Source organism: Hyperolius riggenbachi, chromosome 9 (assembly GCF_040937935.1).
Source record: "Hyperolius riggenbachi isolate aHypRig1 chromosome 9, aHypRig1.pri, whole genome shotgun sequence".
Classification (NCBI taxonomy): Eukaryota; Metazoa; Chordata; class Amphibia; order Anura; family Hyperoliidae; genus Hyperolius; species Hyperolius riggenbachi.
The window spans coordinates 287,946,077-287,966,491 of NC_090654.1; the positions used below are offsets into that span (position 1 = coordinate 287,946,077).

The 20,415-nt window shown below is 43.0% G+C and overlaps 1 protein-coding gene across 1 annotated transcript in view; it reads right to left on the minus strand.

Annotated features, from left to right (window-relative positions):
- Positions 1-1,288: 1,288 nt before the first annotated feature.
- The window catches only part of TUNAR (TCL1 upstream neural differentiation-associated RNA), a 77,807-nt gene continuing 58,680 nt past the window's right edge, over positions 1,289-20,415 (minus strand). The window contains exon 2 of the mRNA XM_068252414.1: positions 1,289-1,912. Coding sequence (XP_068108515.1) covers positions 1,727-1,912 — 186 coding nt within the window. The 3' untranslated portion in view covers positions 1,289-1,726. The remainder of the gene's footprint in view (positions 1,913-20,415) is intronic.

The following is a 20,415-nucleotide window of genomic DNA, read 5'->3' on the forward strand; positions in this document are numbered from 1 at the left end:
ATCGCCGAAGGCGATCGAAGAGGGCGGGGGGATGCCGCTGAGCAGCGGCTATCATGTAGCGAGCCCTGGGCTCGCTACATGATATAGAAAAAAAAAATTAAAAAAAAACTGCCGCGCTGCCTCCTGGCGTATTTTTTTATACCGCCAGGAGGGTTAAGGAGAATAGTGGGTACAAGTCAAAAAAACAATTTTTCAAAAAGACGCAATTTTTGAGAAAATTGATTTTAAATAAGCAAAGGAAAATGGTTTTTAAATTGTCATTTTTTAGGTTTTTTTTTTCTAGTTTTTTAGTTTAACCACTTGACGACCAGGTAATTATTGCCTGATCTGTGCTGCGTGGGCTCTACAGCCCGCAGCACAGATCAGGATTATGCCAGGGCGATCAGACTTACCCCCTTTTTTCCCCACTAGGGGGATGTCCTGCTGGGGGGGTCTGATCGCCGCCGGCTTGCTGCGCTTTGCGGGGGGGCTCTTCAAAGCCCCCCTCCACAGCGTTTTCGACGCTCCCGTCCTCTCCGTCCCTCCCTCTCCCTCCATGGCCTGCGCAGGATGGATATCCATCCGGCGCATTGTAGGATAGGCTTCAGCCTGTCATATGCCGGCGATCCCCGGCCAATCAGAGGCCGGGGATCGCCGATCTGCCTTCGGCGTCGTATGATGTAAACAGCTGGGATTTCTTCCCCGTGTGTTTACATTTTGCCGGCGAGCCGCGATTGGCGGCTCTCCGGCTGTTCATGGAAACCCGCAGACGACCAGTTTACGCCAATCGGCATTAGCTGGTCGTCAAGAGGTTAAAAACCATTTATTTTTTGCACTTTTTTCGATCGATTTTCTCAAAATCTACAAGGTCTTTATGGAAAATTCTTTTTTGACTTGTACCCATTATTCTTCTTAACATATGTTGCATTTTTATGTCACTACCATCAATGGGGGCTTTGCTATTGACTGCCAAAGTCGGCATGAAATTGCGTGACAATTATGTGAAATTAGGCGAAATTACGATTCACTATACGAAATCAACTGAATTTACAAACCGTAATTACGTGTAAGCCTAAATGCAAAAATCTATGCGAAATTTCTCGAAATCGCCATTAGCTGATTATGGTCATCACTGCTTTTGCACGATATTCTAATTTTTCGAGTTTCACCTGTACACCATTTCCGCTGGCGGCGGTGAAGGGGAGCAGAGCCGGGGTGGAGGTGGGAGGGGGGGGGGGGGGGAGTTTATTAAATGTAGAATAACAAGAAGCAGTAAAGAAATTCCTTTTAATCGATAATAAATCCCATGTGTATTTGGTACATGCAAAAAATATGGCACTTATTTCAAAAAGTACAAGAATGGACATTCATATCAACAAGTTCATTGTAAAGAATAAAAGAACAAGAAGAAGAAAAAAAGAATCCGGAAATTCCCAACTTGACTTGGCCAATGTTCCCTCCGCCCCTCGGTACCTGTCATGTGGCCACGAGAATAAAATATTTTCTATAAAAAGTGTTCCATTTACATGACCAACAGGCCGATGGGCCGTCCCATCGTGATTTATACATAGTGTTCTCGGGGGGCCTCTCCTCGGAGCGTGAAAAAGTTTGCATTGGTTTCATTGCCGAGGAAGAGATGCCGTAGTCTGTGCTTGTTGGAATTTTCGGTAACTTCCATTTGGGTCCAGAGTGTCTGTGAGTGGCCGGGAACCTGCATGGTGACCGGTCTCCGTATCCCGGCACGGCGCTATAAAGTGGTGTATATGTAGACAAAGATGATGACGATGAGGTTGAGTATGGTTCCGATGATCCCCAGCATGGCTAAAATGCTTTCCTCCTTGCTTTCTTTTTCCTGGCTGCGTCTGTCATCTTCTCCGCCCCCAGGCATGACCATCTTGGTCACAAGAAACAAGGCTTGGTTCCTCTGACTCGCCTAGGACCAAAAGACAAATGGAACAGAATTACTCTCAGCCTCTAGAAAGTTGCTGCGTGTTGGGCCTGTATACACAAATGCGGTACATTCCATAACTTGACCACTTGTCTTATATCAATAGCCCTGACAACCCCCATCCCTTCTTCTTACCTTTTCCATCAAGCATACGCTCTACCTTAGGCCGCTTCCCATTTGACCTCTGGCCATGTTCTACTCCTTACTAGATACCCTAAAAACACACTGCCTCTAGGTGTACATATTGCATACTACCCCCCCCCCCCCCCCCTTTCTTTAGATTGTAAACATGTAAGGACACTCTCATTCTTTTGTGTCTTGAAATTTAATATACATTGTGACCCATATGCAATTCACTTTTTCCTCTTAGGTTTTCTCCTAGGTGATATTTTTAACACTTGTCAATAAAATGCCCTTTAACCACTTCACCCCCAAGGTTTTTTCCCCTTAAAGGACTTCCGAGGCCAAAAAGAAAAAAATGACACTATACCTTTTTAATATCGGAATCCACGGAGGATGTCCAGCGCGTCCTCCGCACCGTACCGCCGTCATTGCAGCCCTTTTCGTTCCCCCATGGCTCGGCCCGACCCCACTGAACGGGTCGCATGTATTCCACAAGTAAGATGGCCGCCGCCTTGAGCCGCGGCTGCGCAGTACGCTTTGCCGCGAGTGCGACTGCGCAGCCTTTAGCCCGCCTCCCGTACCCAGTACGCGGTGGGAGGCGGGCTAAAGGCTGCGCAATCGCACTCGCGGCAAAGCGTACTGCGCAGCCGCGACTCAAGGTGGCGGCCATCTTACTTGTGGAATACATGCGACCCGTTCAGTGGGGTCGGGCCGAGCCATGGGGGAACGAAAAGGGCTGCAATGACGGCGGTACGGTGCGGAGGACGCGCTGGACGTCCTCCGTGGATTCAGATATTAAAAAGGTATAGTGTCATTTTCTTCTTTTTGGCCTCGGAAGTCCTTTAAAAAAACAGAGCAATTTTCACCTGTCAGCGCTCCTTCCATTCACTTGCCTATAACTTTATTATTACTTATCACAACAAAACAATCTATATCTTTTTTTTTTTCCCGCCACCAATTAGGCTTTCTTTGGGGGGTGCTTTTTGCTAAGAATTATTTTATTCTAAATGTGTTTTAACAGGAAAAATAAGAAAAAAGTGTAAAAAAAAATATTATTTTTCAGATTTTGGCCATTATAGTTTTAAAATAATACATGCTACTGAACTTAAAACCCACACATTTTATTTTCCCATTTGTCCCGGTTATTGCAATGTTTAAAATGTTCCCCTAATACAATGCATGATGCCAATATTTTATTTGGAAAACAAGCCCATAATTTATAAAGTAACAGTAATATACCGTCTTGACATTTTAAAAAAGTTCACTCCCTAAGGTAGTAACTATCTATGCATTTTTTTAATTGTGTATATATATATATATATATATATATATATATATATATATATATATATTTACAAAAAAATGTTGGGCTAACTATTGGGGAGTGTGGGAGGTAAGGGATTAATTTTAAATGTTAAAAAATGTCTTTTAATGGAAAAAAAAGTGTAGATGTAGCTTTACTATTTGCCCACAAGATGTCCTCGCGCATAACTTCCCTATGCGTAGTCTTACTACGCAAAGAGGAAGTAATGCGTGGATGTGTAATTAGCTTTTTTTGTGAATGGCACACATGGGGACTGTGTTCCCATTCATTGCTCTCCCGGCTAACGATTGGCGGCTCTCGTGCGCTTGAGCATGTACAGTGTGGAGCCGCTTGTTTTCAGGAGGACTCGGGAGAACACTTCCGAAATCTCCTGCGATGGATGATTCAAATGGGGATCTGCCGCTGCAACAAGGGGCCCGGGAGAGGAGCAGGGAGGCTCTGTAGGACTCGGAACCTTCTCTCTCCTTGGGTAAGTATCTGGCTTTTTTTTTTATGACTTTAAAACAGAAGGTATTTGTGATTATTATTAATCATTGCTTTGAAGCGGTTCTGGAAAAATAAAATAAGCTAACAAAGTTGTAACTGAAAAATGATTTTATTAAAATAATAAATGTGGCTTCAAAGTTACTTTCATATCAAGAATTAAATGCAGTTCCAACGGGTGCTGTGTGTTATATATTTGCATGAGAGGCGAAAGAGTGATCACAAAACTAGAATGCTATATGATAACTAACAAGTAAATTTGGCCCAGATATAATTATCTGTGCCATATACATTATTTTAAAGGACACCTGAGGTGAAAATAAACTATTAAAATAAAACGATTGTATCTATCTTCCTTCTCCTAAAAATGACTTTTTAAGATATTTCACAGTTTTATTTTATGTTGAAATTTACTATTTAAATATTAACTGTTTTATTGTTTTTGCTCAATGACACATTCATTGAAGTATGCCAGCGCTTAAATGTATTAACTATTGACCTTTTTTTTTATCTCTTTCCTGCTTCTCAGATGCCATTTTCTGCTAGGAAAGTGTTTTATAGCTGGAATTTATTATCAGTGAGGGTCACACTGTAGTCACTTCCTGTCTGAGTCAGGACTGAGTCAGCCACTTACATACCTGATATTTAACTCTTTCTGGCAGAGAAAGAATAAAAGGAGCACAGTATAGTTATTTGTGTGCTAGGCACTGTACATACATGTCTATCTCATCATGTCACATGTCACCTCGGGTATCCTTTAAAAAACATAGATCACAAGCAGTAATGAATGCACAGGAGACCTCATATTGGATCTGAGGTATTTTGAATGGTTGCTATTGTACGCACACAAAAACAATTATACCTTTTCATTTATCAAAGGAGCACTATGGAAATGTTTTGAAATTTAAAATACATTCATATAAGATGTACATTTTCCTAAAGTAAAATGCACTCTAAATTATTTTTTTCCTCTGTCACTTTCACTTATAGTAGGAAGTCAAATTTAACAAATCTGTACAGATTTTGGATTGGTCCATTTCCTCATGGGGAAGTCACAGGGTATTCTTGGTTTTTTAAAAACATTTATGGAATGGCAGTTGCAGAGTAGTGTGGAAAGGTGAGTAGGAAGGCTGGCATCTTAGTATAGATCCTTTCCACACAGTGCTTTTGTAAACGATAAAGGACATAGGCCCAGTGCACACCAAAAACCGCTAGCAGATCTGCGAAACCCTAGAAGTTTTTAAAGCAGATTTCAGAGCGATTCTAGGCATGTGGAGAGAGGTTATCTAAACATGCCTGGTGTTTTTTGGAGCGTTTTTGTGTAGCAGATTTCATATATTGTTACAGTAAAGCTGTTACTGAACAGCTTCTGTAACAAAAACGCCTGGAAAACCGCTCTGATCTAGCGTTCTTTAGCAGTTTTCCACTTTCCTATACTTTAACATTGAGGCAGAAACGCCTCAGAAATCTAAAAAATGCTGCGGCCCCCGAGTTTGCGTTTGTGGTAAAAACGAGCCGCTCTGGTGTGCTCCATCCCATTCACTTTCATTAGCCAAGCGGTTTTACCCCTCCAAGCTTTTTAAAAAATGCTCCAGAACCGCTCTGGTGTGCACCAGTCCTTTCTGAGATTCCCCCACGAGGAGATGGACTAGTCTAAAATCTGTGAAATTAGTCAGATCTGTACTATCTACTGTAACTGACAGCAACATGGGAGAGAAGTAATTTATGGTGCATTTTACTCCAAGACAACCATAAACCTCACATGTATGTATTTTACATATTTTACATTATTTTTTTGCAGTACTGCTCCTTTTAAAAAAAATCTACAACTGATAGGCTATTAGGGCCCTTTTCCACTAGCAGTCGTTAGTGTTCACGCTGAACGCTAGCGATTGCTGAATCGCAAAAGTACAAAAATTTGCGGCGATTTCCCGACGTTTGCGGTCGCGATTTTGCTATGCTAAGCACTGCATAGTAAAATCGCGGCAATAATCGTTCCGCCGCGCGTTCGCGTTCCTGTAAAAAACAAATCGCGGTAGTGGAAATGACCTACCGCGATTCCTATGTTAAAAAGCAAACCGTAGCGATTGTAAAATCGCTAGCGGTTTGCGACTTTCCGATTAAGCCAGCGCAAACGCGCTAGTGGAAATGGGCCCTTAAAGTTTGACAGATGCACATTAAAAATAGAACATTAACATTGCAAGTTAGTTTTGGGCTTAGCGGACAGTCAACTGACATCTATTATGTGGGACCAAAAAGGTGTAATTTTTTTTCCTCCTGTTAAATGGGAAAAAAAATGTATTTAAATCTTTTTCAAATAGCTGTAATTTTTTTTTTTTTAACTATGAAAATATGAACTATTACTCATGAGTCATGAAGCAACACTCTCTTTCCCAGACAAAAGAAAATAAAGAAATAAAAATACTAAGTGGGGCTGCAGAAAGGGGGGGACAAAAATAATAATTACATTTTAGATTTTAGTTATTTTATTTTTGTTTTTATTTAATTAACATTTTTTTTCCTGTTTCTTAGCGCTAATCATATATAAGGGAGGGATCACACTTGCATCTGCAGGAATCGCAGATGATTCTCCTCCACTGGTGTTTTGCATTGTGTACCTTAACTTGCATTTTTGCTTTTTTCAGTAGGGCAGCACAGTAGCGTAGTGGTTAGCACCTTTGCCTTGTAGCTCTAGATATTTGGTTTGAATCCCAGCCAGGGCACTATCTGCACAGAGTTTGTATGCTCTCCCCAAAACATACAGATAAGTTAATTGGCTTCCTCCTAAATTGGCCCTAGACTACAAATACATACACTATAGACATATGACTATGGTAGGGAATGGATTAGAAATTAGATTGTAAACTCCTCTGAGGGACAGTTAGTGACAAGTAAATGTAATCTGCACAGTGCTGCAGAAGATGTCAGCGCTATATAAATACTAAATAACAATACAGTAGCCATTGAGGTTCAATGAAAAACTGCATGCATTGTGCGGAGAAGTGGTGCAGGTTGTATCTTTTTTTGATGTTATGTAGAATCACATAGGCCTCTAGAAAATGCACTGGCCCCCAAAAAACATGCAATTCCTCAATGCGTTTTTGAGTGCGGCAAAATGCTGTTGATTTGCTCAAGCATGACCCCTGCCTAAATCCAACAAGCTTGTTAAGGTTCCCTCTATATTAACAGGCCTTTATACTCTGGATATGGCGGACCCGTCAGGTGCAATACACTCCGGCCTGCAGTTGGGCTTTAAAGAGACACTGAAGCTCAAATTTTTTTTATAATATAATGATTTGCATGTGTAGGACAGCTAAGAAATTAAACATTAGCAGCAGAGAAATGAGTCTAATATAGTTTCCAGTACGGGAAGAGTTAAAGGATACCTGTGGTGACATGATGAGATAGACATGGGTATGTACAGTGCCAAGCACACAAATAACTAGGCGGTGTTCCTTTTTTTCTTTCTCTGCCTGAAAGAGTTAAATAGCAGGTATGTAAGTGGCTGACTCAGTCCTGACTGAGACAGGAAGTGACTACAGTGTGACCCTCACTGATAAGAAATTCCAACTATTAACTCCTTTCCTAGCAGAAAATGGCTTCTAAGAGCAATTAAGAGGTAAAAAGGGGAATTTCTTATCAGTGAGGGTCACACTGTAGTCACTTCCTGTCTGAGTCAGGACTGAGTCAGCCACTTACATACCTGATATTTAACTCTTTCAGGCAGAGAAAGAAAAAAAAGGAACACAGCATAGTTATTTGTGTGCTAGGCACTGTACATACACATGTCTATCTCATTATGTCACATGTCACTTCGGGTATCCTATAAGAAACTCCAGTTGTTATCCATGCAAAAGAGGCATTGAGCTCCAGGACTTTCAAAGTCGCAGAGAGCTCTGTCTTCTGAAGCTTATTATCTCACGTCCCTGGCACTGTATTGCTTTTTTTCAGGTGAGGACAGTTCAAAAGTTCACTGGCCTGCTCTGTAAAATCATTTAGAATGCTGAGTAGTGTGTAAACTGCAAATATTATAGAATGATGCAAAATTATAAAAAAAAAAACTATATAACTGAAAATAAAAATACGAGAATATTTTCTTTGCTACTAATGTTCTAGTAGTTATCCGTACCACACAACCAATTCATTATATCATAATTTTTTTTTCCGCTTTAGTGTCTCTTAAAGCACTATTAAAAATTCAGCCTCCATTGGGCAGTTCAGAATTGTTGGTTCCTTGCTTGCTGTGTGGGGTTTGGAGATTATATTTATCAATCTCTACTGTTAGCATTTCGCTGAGATGCGCCCTGACTTGCCCAGAAGCAGAAAGCAGCAAACAGAAGCTCTTGCTACAAATCTTAGCTGTCACTTATGTTGAGGATCATTTAGAAGAATTAGAGTGTGAAGCGTTTAATTCAGCCTCGTCCCCGGATGCAGAGATGTGCGGGGAGAGATCGCTGGCCTCTCATTCATTGACAAGGAGACGGGGAAGCAATGCGCAAGCAGAGAATTAATTGGCTGAGTAGACGGCATAATTTGAGGCGCATTTAGACGTATCGCTTGTCCTGATTTCACAAGCATTTATGATACAGATCTGACTGTGCAAATTATGGAGGAAACTCCCAGGAGATAAGCACAGATTTGCCATCTCATCCCTTTAGGATATGACCCATGTGACGTGCGCAAGTTTTATGGTTGATTGAACACGGCTAAGATTGGGCCTAAATAATAACAGCAATCTGTGTAGCACACATGAAGCAGGTAACCTGACTGATAGGTAGGGAGCTGCCATAGACCCCAATGTTAATTGTAGGAAAGGTGGCGGAAACTGTATAGTTTTGGCTCTGGAGCAGGGGCGTTGCTAGCCCCAAAGATTAGTGGCACGTGCCCAGGATCTATTTTGGGGTGCCCTGGATGTTCCCCAGGCAGATTCAGCTTGGTGCCTCAATGGTGGGCATCCTGGGGGCTCTGATGCATCAGTCACGGAATGCTGGGTGCTGTGGTGCCTCTGTGGGCATACTGGGTGCTGTGGTGCCATGCTGGGGGCACGCAGAGAGCTGTGGTCCTTCTATGGGGGCATGCTGGGAGTTGTGGTGCCTCAATGGGAGGGGGTCCACTAGAAAGTCATGGAATGCTATGGGGGGAACTAACAGACAACCTTGCAGCAGGCCAGCCTGCCCAGCAGAAAGCCAGACCAGCCAGCACAGACGCCAGGTGACTGTGCATAGTTATGTTTAAGTGACACTGCCACTGTGGTATGCTGCCTTTTGTTTTTGTATTAATAGAGAGGGGGGTTTCATCCAACATTTTGCTGGGCAGGCTTTCTTAGACCGCTGTTAAAGAGAAACTCCGACCAAGAGTTGAACTTTATCCCAATCAGTAGCTGATACCCCCTTTTACATGAGAAATCTATTCCTTTTCACAAACAGACCATCAGGGGGCGCTGTATGGCTGATACTGTGGTGAAACCCCTCCCACAAGAAGCTCTAAAGGACCGTGGCAGTTTCCTGTCTGTGAACCCTGTTACATTGTGGGAAATAGCTGTTTACAGCTGTTTCCAACTGCTAAAAAACCATGCAGCAGCTACATCACCTGCCAACAGTAAAAATGTCACCATATAATAATTGTCAGAATGTAAATCAGAGATTTAAAAGATTTTACAATGGGCAAATACTGACTAAATCATTTATACATAATTATTGTAAAAAATGAAGCACTGTTTTATTACATTATTTTCACTGGAGTTCCTCTTTAAGATCATATAAATTTGGCTCCACCCATGACCACACCCGCATTCTGGTGCATGGCCACACCCATTCTTCAGCTGGAGTGCCCAAAGGGCCCCGGATCTCTTATCCTAGCAACACCTCTAGCGCTGGAAGGTTGAGTAATAGGAAGCTGCGGCGATACTATGTAGCTCATTCGGATTTACCAGAATTGAAATGTCTGCATTTCCAATCGGAATTCGGAAATTGGAAAACAGAAGTCGGAAATCCGCAGGAATACGATTTACGGCAACTCAGTGTTTTTAGTCCATTCACAGAACTTGGAAGCATTGGACCAATCACAGAAAAGGCAGAATTTTTCTGCAAAGATCAATTTACCACGGTAATTTAAGACCAATCACAAGATTCCGTTTTTTACAATTTCTGATGTTTCGATTTCCGATTTTTTTTGGGGAGGGGGGGGTCATTTCATTGCATTTCCTGATGCAGAAAAAGGCTGATAAAATAATCTTCAGAAATTGGAAAATCGGAAAAATGGAAGATCAGAAATAGAAAAAACAGAAATCGAAATTAGTGGAATAGGAAACGGGCATTTCTGACCTTCAGCGGCAGCGAAACGCGGAGAACCATAGGCCCCAACACAAAATAGCAGCCCAATTGATTAAAGCGTATCCGAGATGAAAAACTAACTATAACAAGTAACTTGTCTATATAGCTTATCTAAAGTTTAGATAGTTTACACAGCTAATCTAGCTGCAAACAGCTTCAACAGTATATGATTATTTCTTCCTGTGATACAATGACAGCAGCCACGTTGTTTGTAAACATTACACACAGGCAGGCTTATCTGCATCTTGAACAAAAAAACCTAATCCCCCCTCCTCCTCCCTCCTCCCCTCTGCCTCTGAAATCTCTGGCTAGTAACACCTCCTCCTCCTCCTGCCCAGACTGAGCTCCCATAAGCCCTTGCTACTGTCTGAAAGTGCCAAGGCACTCTGAAAACCTGTGGGCGAGGCTTGTTTAGTTTATAGGGAATAAAAGTATTAAAACAAAACCAAAAAAGTATTTGGCTTGAGGAATGCCCTATAAACTATATGAAAGGAACATAATTATGTAATGAGTAAAAGTTCATCTCAGATCCACTTTAAGGCCTAGTGCACACCGGAGCGTTTCCGCTGCGGTTTGCGATCCGCTTGCGGCTGCGGATATGCTTGGGTAATGTATTTCAATGGGCTGGTGCACACCAGAGCGGGAGGCGTTTTGCAGAAACGCATACTCCCGGGCTGCTGCAGATTTTGGATTGCGGAGGCGTTTCTGCCTCAATGTTAAGTATAGGAAAAACGCAAACCGCTCTGAAAAACGGCACTTCAGAGCGGTTTGCCAGGCGGTTTTGTTACAGTAGCTGTTCAGTAACAGCTTTACTGTAACAATATATGAAATCTACTACACCAAAAACGCTTCACAAAACCGCAAAACGCTAGCTGAAACGCTACAGAAAAATAAGAAAAAGCGTTTCAAAATCTGCTAGCATTTTGCGGATCTGCTAGCGGTTTTCGGTGTGCACCAGGCCTAATGCTGGGAATACACGGTTCGTTTTTGCCTTCGTTTAAACCTTCGATTCGTTCGGTAAACGAATCGAGTGTTGAAAACGTATGTGAAAATAGTCATAATCTCATTATAGTTTCGATTAATAGACCCCAAAAACGAACGACTAGTGATCGAACATGTTTGATATTATCTCTCTTTATCCATCTAATCGAGCCATTGGTAGGCTTGATGGCTGTTCAGATCGATTATATATTCGTTTATGCTAGTCCGTCCCTGTAAAAAGGGATTTTCGTTTCGTTTCTTTGCAGCCTTCGATCATTGGAAAAACGAAACCATCAGAATCGAAAAAAAAAACGAAACTGTGGGTGGTGATATTAACCGTATGACCGATTATTTCGGGATCGAAAAGGACAAAAGGCACAATCGAAACGAAGGTTTAAACGAAGGCAAAAACGAACCGTGTATTCCCAGCATAAGTGGCACTGGGGGTTTGGTTTGGTTAAAGAAGCTGAACCCCTGATGTCAGCAGAGGCAGTCAGAGAGCAGCACACTCTGGACACGGTAGGTGCTTCTATAGAGGCAAAGTGGGCAATTGCCCCAGGGCCCCAGAGCCTGTAGGGGCCCCTAAGGTGTCTCCCCCCAACTTAATTGTTCTCCCCTGGGACCCTGCAATGGGGCCAAAGACTGACAGAGGAGCACCCTCTACTGGGACAGGTGAGATGCTAAACTGCTGAAGACATTGCAGGGGCCCCGGGGAGCACAGTTAAGTTGGGAGGGAAGGGGGGTGATCTTGGGGCTAGGGACCATAGGGGCCCTGGGGTGAAAAAAAAGGGCCCCTAATGTTGCATTTTGGTGGGGGGCGGTGTCTGTTGGGACCCACAGGTTAATTTTGCTTGGGGGCCCCATTGTTACTAAAACCGGCCCTGACTCTGGCTGTTATGTAGCCGGACACCACATTGGCTGACTGTCGCTGTTGGCTGGCATGGGAAGGGGGTAGGTCAGCGTTAGGACTAGGTAGGGGGTGGGGTTGCTGTGAGTGGTAGATTGCAGGTGGTTAAGTGATCCTTAAAGGGAACCTTAACTGAACGGGGGATAAAGAGTTTCACTTACCTGGGGCTATTACCAGTCCCCTGCAGCAGTCCTGTGCCCTTGGAGCCGCTCTGGAATCCTCCAGTCCCCCGCTGTCACTTAGTTTCGTTTTTGACGACTCACCAGTCGGCCGGCTGCCATGCGTATTATTGGACGCATTCCCTACTGCAATTAACGCTGTTGCGGACTGCAACGTGTACAAAAATACAACAGCAACAGCGCTAATTGCAGTAAGGAATGCGTCCAATAATACGCATGGCGGCCGGCCGACTGGTGAGTCGTCAAAAACAAAACTAAGTGACAGCGGGGGACCGGAGGATTCCAGAGCGGCTCCGAGGGCACAGGACTGCTGCAGGGGGCTGGTAATAGCCCCAGGTAAGTGAAACTCTTTACCCCCCTGTGCCTAGAACACAAATAACTATGCTGTGTTCCTTTTTTTCTTTCTCTGTCTGAAAGAGTTAAATATCAGGTATGTAAGTGGCTGAATCAGTCCTGACAGGAAGTGACTACAATGTGACCCTCACTGTTAAGAAATTCCCATTTTTATCTCTTTCCTGCTCTCAGAAGCCATTTTCTGATAGGAAAGTGTATTATAGTCGGAATTTCTTATCAGTGAGGGTCACACTGTAGTCACTTCCTGTCCGAGTCAGGACTGAGTCAGCCACTTACATACCTGATATTTACCTCTTTCAGGCAGAGAAAGAAAAAAAGGAGCACAGCATAGTTATTTGTGTGCAAGGCACTGTTCATACATGTCTATCTCATCATGTCACATGTCACTTCGGGTATCCTTTAAGGTACACTTTAGTGGGAGAGATAGGTTAATATCAGTAACATTTAGGTTTTTTAGATGTACGCATCCGGATAGACAGAGCAGAGATGATTGGCCTAGAGATGATGTCATAGATGTGACACAACACAGGAAGTAGAAGCAAATGTGTCACAGGCTCCAACTTACTTAATGGGTAGGACTTGATTGGAAGCAGTAAATGAGATGATAATTTTGTGTTGATGAAAATTTGATGCAAATTTTTATTTCGATTTATGCAGCTTGGACAAGTCAAAACCATTAGCCAGTGCATTCGATGTGGCTCTGTAATTATTGATGAGCCAATGTGGCCATCCTTTGTGCCGCCATGATTATTGCAGAAATGTTGCATTTTCGCACAGGTGAGAATATCTGTGAAAATATTTGGGCAGGAGAAAACACCTTTTCAAGAGCATTCTTTCATTCTCGCAAAAATGTGTATTTTGCTAAAATCCGTTAGTTCATCTCATTTCTAGAACTGCTCCATGCTGCATACATTTGCATATAATTTACATCAACTCAAAATTCTTACCATACCATTGACCCATTTTAGTGAAGCCCCTTTTGTGATCTAGCAAACCGAGGCCACAATTACAGTGGTGCATTGCGGTGTGGTGTAACAGCCGCTCTGAAATGCAACTTAAAGGGGCACTACAGCGAAAAAAAACTGTAAAATTTAAAATATGTGCAAACATATACAGATAAGAAGTACACTTTTTCCAGAGTAAAATGTGCCATACATTACTCATCTCCTATGTTGCTGTCACTTACAGTAGGAAGTAGAAATCTGACAGAAGTGACAGGTTTTTGGGCTAGTCCATCTCTTTATAGGGGATTCTCAGGGATATATTTATTTTCAAAAGCACTTAGTGGATGGCAGTTGCTCTGTCCAACTGCCAAAAAACTGTGTAGTGAGCAGGGAAGCTGGCCAGCATTATTGTTTAAATCCTTTTTCGGGAATATCTTTATAAAGTATAAAAGCATTGCTGAGAATCCCCTATTAAGAGATGGACTAGTCCAAAACCTGTTGCTTCTGTCAGATTTCTACTACCTACTGTAAGTGACAGCAACAGAGGAGAAAAGTAATTTATGGCTCATTTTACTCTTGAAAAAAATATACTTCTTATTTGTATATGTTTGCACATACAGGTCCTTCTCAAAAAATTAGCATATTGTGATAAAGTTCATTATTTTTTGTAATGTACTGATAAACATTAGACTTTCATATATTTTAGATTCAAATACACACAACTGAAGTAGTTCAAGCCTTTTATTGTTTTAATATTGATGATTTTGGCATACAGCTCATGAAAACCCAAATTTCCTATCTCAAAAAATTAGCATATTTCATCCGACCAATAAAAGAAAAGTGTTTTTAAAACAAAAATAAGTCAACCTTCAAATAATTATGTTCAGTTATGCACTCTATACTTGGTCGGGAATCCTTTTGCAGAAATGACTGCTTCAATGCGGTGTGGCATGGAGGCATTCAGCCTGTGGCACTGCTCAGGTGTTATGGAGGCCCAGGATGCTTCGATAGCGGCCTTAAGCTCATCCAGAGTGTTGGGTCTTGCGTCTCTCATCTTTCTCTTCACAATATCCCACAGATTCTCTATGGGGTTCAGGTCAGGAGAGTTGGCAGGCCAATTGAGCACAGTAATACCATGGTCAGTAAACCATTTACCAGTGGTTTTGGCACTGTGAGCAGGTGCCAGGTCGTGCTGAAAAATGAAATCTTCATCTCCATAAAGCTTTTCAGCAGATGGAAGCATGAAGTGCTACAAAATCTCCTGATAGCTAGCTGCACATTGACCCTGCCCATGATAAAACACAGTGGACCAACACCAGCAGCTGACATGGCACCCCAGACCATCACTGACTGTGGGTACTTGACACTGGACTTCAGGCATTTTGGCATTTCCCTCTCCCCAGTCTTCCTCCAGACTCTGGCACCTTGATTTCCGAATGACATGTAAAAGTTGCTTTCATCCAAAAAAATTACTTTGGACCACTGAGCAACAGTCCAGTGCTGCTTCTCTGTAGCCCAAGTCAGGCGCATCTGCCGCTGTTTCTGGTTCAAAAGTGGCTTGACCTGGGGAATGCGGCACCTGTAGCCCATTTCCTGCACACGCCTGTACAAGGTGGCAATGGATGTTTCTACTCCAGACTCAGTCCACTGCTTCCGCAGGTCCCCCAAGGTCTGGAATCGGTCCTTCTCCACAATCTTCCTCAGGGTCCGGTCACCTCTTCTCGTTGTGCAGCATTTTCTGCCACACCTTTTCCTTCCCACAGACTTCCCACTGAGGTGCCTTGATACAGCACTCTGGGAAAAGCCTATTCGTTCAGAAATTTCTTTCTGTGTCTTACCCTCTTGCTTGAGGGTGTCAATGATGGCCTTCTGGACAGCAGTCAGGTCGGCAGTCTTGCCCATGATTGCGGTTTTGAGTAAAGCTGGGAGTTTTTTAAAGCCTCAGGAATCTTTTGCAGGTGTTTAGAGTTAATTAGTTGATTCAGATGATTAGGTTAATAGCTCGTTAAGAGAACCTTTTCATGATATGCTAATTTTTTGAGATAGGAATTTTGAGTTTTCATGAGCTGTATGCCAAAATCATCAATATTAAAACAATAAAAGGCTTGAAGTAGTTCAGTTGTGTGTAATGAATCTAAAATATATGAAAGTCTAATGTTTATCAGTGCATTACAGAAAATAATGAACTTTATCACAACATGCTAATTTTTTGAGAAGGACCTGTATGTGCAAACATATACAAATAAGAACTACATTTTTTTCAAGAGTAAAATGAGCCATAAATTACTTTTCCCCTATGTTGCCGTCACTTACAGTAAGTAGTAGAAAATCTGACATTACCGACAGATTTTGGACTAGTCCATCTCTTAATAGGGGATTCTCAGCAAGGTTTTTATTCTTCATAAAGATATTCCCGAAAAAGGATTTAAACAATGATGCTGGCCAGCTTCCCTGCTCGCTACACAGTTTTTTGGCTAATGCTAATTCTTTTAGAAGGACCTGTATTTTACATTTTACAGTTTTTCGCTGTAGTGCCCCTTTACACTAGTGATGTTGGCGAACACTTCGCCAGCGAATAGATGTAGGCAGCCTGACCCCTGTACTACTTCCGGGTTTTAATGACCCGCAGTGGTACGCATGCCCTGGGCTGGGTGTGTTCATTAGTACGCATGCCCTGGCCCGGCGGTGAGCGTCCTTGTTTGGCCGTGCACACTTCGGGATGTCACGCTCATACGCAGAGTGTGCCCAGCCACAGGCGTGCAACCAATGACTGCGCACCGCTGGGTCAGGGCATGTGTACTTTTGCGGGGTCATTGCTTCCCGGAAATAGCACAGGGGTCAGGCTGCCCATAGCTTTACAGCAAACACTTCTGCAAACTGCATCTCTACTTACCAACCGCAATGCACCACCTATGCGACTTTCACAGTGCAGCGCGCGCGTTGTGGTATAATGGGTTGTGGTATGGTAATAATTACCGCTAAACGCACAAGTTAACAGTAAGAGGGAAGCATGCTTTTCATTGAATGCATGCTTCACTGTACCTCATGCAGCACGAATGTAAGGTGTCGCGCCAAAATCCTGATCCATTGCGCTCCTGCTGTCACAGGGAACGCAGTGGCCACTGTACACATGGCCTTAGAATCAATTGGTTGTCAGGGTCCCGCATGCGCGTTTCCTAGGCACCACCATATCCAGCAACCTAAGGGGGGAGGAAAACGTCACAATGATCCAGAAGAAAGCGCAGCAACGCCTGTTTTTCCTACGACAGCTGAAAAAGTTTGGAATGTTGCTAGACATTATGACCTGCTTCTACTCTGCTGCCATTGAGTCAATACTTGGCTCTTCCATCATCGTGTGGTATGCAGGGGCCTCTGCGAGAGATAAGTATAAACTACAAAGAGTCATAAAGTCTGCAGAAAGGATCATCGGCACTCCCCTCCCACCACTCAACCTTCTCTACTCGTCCAGGCTGCGCTCGGGGGCTGCGAGGATAGCTGGTGACCCCACCCACCCTGGCAACCGCTTTTTCAGTCTTCTCCTCTTAGGCCGCCGCTACAGGTCCCTTCCCACCAGGACCACCAGACACAGAAACACCTTCTTTCCCCAAGCCATTGATCTCCTCAACTTACCCTCCACATTGCACTCCCGTGCTCCAGCGCTTACACCTGGGTAGTTTAGCCCACCCATGTTACATCACCCCAACTAGTCTAGAGTCACTTAAACTACTCTACTGTCTTCCTTACTTTGAATTACTCTACTTACTGTATATCTGTTTGTCTTCAATACTGTATATCTGTGTAACTTGTACAATACTGCACATCTGTGTAACTTGTTTTTTGTACTACTCGAGCCTGTCTGTGCCAAAAATAATTCCAGGTACAACCCCTGTACTTGGCCATTAAACTCGATTCTGATTCTGAATTCTTGTTATATTCGGGTAAAATCAGATCATAGTAAGGATTGTTAAAAAGTTACATACACTGGCCCGATTTGCCGCCGTTTCGACAGCAGATTCGATCACTGGGATCGAATCTGCTGCCAATCGTTCGCGCTACATGCCGAATTTCGATCCATTCCATCCGATCCCGTCGATCGCTCCGTGCGGAAAATAACCGTCGATCGCCCGCGGGTAAAGAGCGCATCGCTATCGGCGTTCGAGTGCCCGACGACCGACGCAATAGAGCCGCATACATTACCTGCTCCGCCGGTCTCCGCTCTGCTCTGGTCTCCGGCATGCTTCCCTTCTTCCTGTCCCGGCAGGAAGTTTAAACAGTAGAGGGCGCTCTACTGTTTAAACTTCCCCCAGACAGGAAGAAGGGAAGCATGCCGGAGACCAGAGCAGACCAGAGCAGAGAAAAAGAGCGGAGACCCGGGAGTCGCGCCGGCGGAGCAGGTAATGTATGCGGGCGGGGGGAGCGGCGGCAGCACCACCACCACAGATTGTGAACGATTTCAGGCTGAAATCGATTCACAATCTGTTTGCAGTAAAGGCAGCCATACGATCCCTCTCTGATCAGATTCGATCAGATAGGGATCTGTCTGTTGGTCGAATCTGATGGCAAATCGACCAGTGTATGGCTACCTTTAGTTATATAAGGCAGTAAGGTCATTCTGGATTTATTACAAAAAGTTATAATATTCAAGAGGGAAAGACCAAAGAGTCACACAAGGATACAATAAATAATAGTCCTTTATTAGAAAAATCGGGACTCTTAAAACATGTTAAGAAACAAACAAACATAGCAAAACATCCTATATACGGACTTCGGCCAACGCAGGAGGATGGGCTCGGGGGAGGGGGGGTGGGGGACGGGGAGGGGGAGCTGAGGCTTAGCACCCATTTTTTAACACTAGTGTATGTATAATTCAGTGTACACTCTTGATATAATAAAAAAGTATAAATACCCCAATGCAAATTACAGGATATATTATGCAAAAAACTGTCATCCATATGTGAACTTATTAGGGACTAGCTGGTCGCCCGGCGTTGCCCGGGTATGTAATTGGCTAGTGTTAGCTCTGTCCACTTTTTCTAATCCTAACACACAATTACTCAATGATGACCTAGTTTGTGAGCTTTGCGGTCTTTGGCATCAATAATTGGCATTGAAATGAAATAAATCTAATTGGCTGTGGCTCCACTCCTTTGAAAATCAATAGGTGAATTTTGATTAGCTTTTGTAGGCTCCACCCACTTTTCTGAATATTAATCCCAGTCACCCAGTGACCAACTGTGCAAAGTTTAAGAACCCTGCCATTGACAGACAGTGTAAGAATGGCTGCAGTTTACATTCTGGCAGTGAAATTTGTATTTTTCTCCACCCACTGATGTCCTAATGTTTCCCGGGTATGTATTTGGCTGCTGTTGGCTGTGGCCACTTTTTCTAACCCTAACACACAATTGTCAATAGTCAATGGCCAAGTTTGTGAGATTTGTGGTCTTTGGCATGAATAATTTTCATTGAAATGAAACACGTCTGATTTGCTGTTTGTGGCCCCACCCCTTTTCTAAGTATTTAACCACAGTCACCCAATGATCAACTGTACCAGGTTTGAGGCTAGTGCCATTAACAGTGCAAAAATGGCAGCAATTAAATATTTGCCTTGAAAATCAATAGGTGAATTGTGAATGGTTTTTGTAGGCTCCACCCACTTTTCTGAATATTAATCTCAGTCACTTAGTGACCAACTGTGCAAAGTTTTAGAACCCTACAATTAATAGTGTAAGAATGGCTGCAGTTTACATTTTCCCAGTGAAATTTGTGTTTGTCTCCGCCCACTGAAGACTCGGCATTGCCCAGGTATGTATTTGGCTGGTGTTGGCTCCGCCCACTTTTTCTAACCCTAACACAAAATTACTTAATGACCAAGTTTGTGAGCTTTGCGGTCTTTGGCATCAATAATTTGCATTGAAATAAAATAAATCTGATTGGCTGTGGCTCCACCCCTTTTCTGAATTTGAACACCAAGCACCCATTGGCCAACTGTACCAGGTACAGGTGATTAACAGTGCAAGAATGGCATCAATTAAATATTCCCCTTAAAGATTAATAGGTGGATTTTGATTGGCTTTTGTAGGCTCCACCCACTTTTCTGAATATTAATCTCAGTCACCCAGTGACCAACTGTGCAAAGTTTGAGAACCCTACCATTAATAGTGTAAGAATTGCTGCAATTTACATTTTCTCAGTGAAATTTGTATCTGTCTCCGCCTACTGATGACCCAGCATTGCCCGATTATGTATTCGGCTGGGGTTGGCTGCGCCCACTTTTCCTAACCCTAACACACAATTACTCAATTACTCAATGACCAAGTTTGTGAGCTTTGCGGTCTTTGGCATCAATAACCTGCATTAAAATGAAACAAATCAGATTGGCTGTTTAGGGCTCCACCCCCTTATATAAATTTAAACCCCAGTCACGCAATGACCAACTGTGCCAGGTTTGAGGCTTGTGCCATTAACAGTGAAAGAATGGCAGCAATTAAATATTCCCCTGAAAAATCAATAGGTAATTTTTGATTGTTTTTTGTAGGCTCCACCCACTTTTCTGAATATTAACCCCAGTCACCCAGTAACCAACTGTGCAAAGTTTGAGAACCCTACCATTAACAGTGTAAGAATGGCTGCTGTTTATATTTCCCCAGTAACATTTGTATTTGTCTCCGCCCACTTATGACCCTGCGTTGCCCGCTTATGTATTTGGCTGGTGTTGGCTGTGCCCACTTCCTAACCCTAACACACAATTAGTGATGCTCAAATACCCCTTTTTAAAATTCGAGTTTGGTCGAATTCGAATAGTAAATTATTCGAGGTCAGTCGAATATTCGAGTCGAATAATTTTTACTATTCGATTCGACC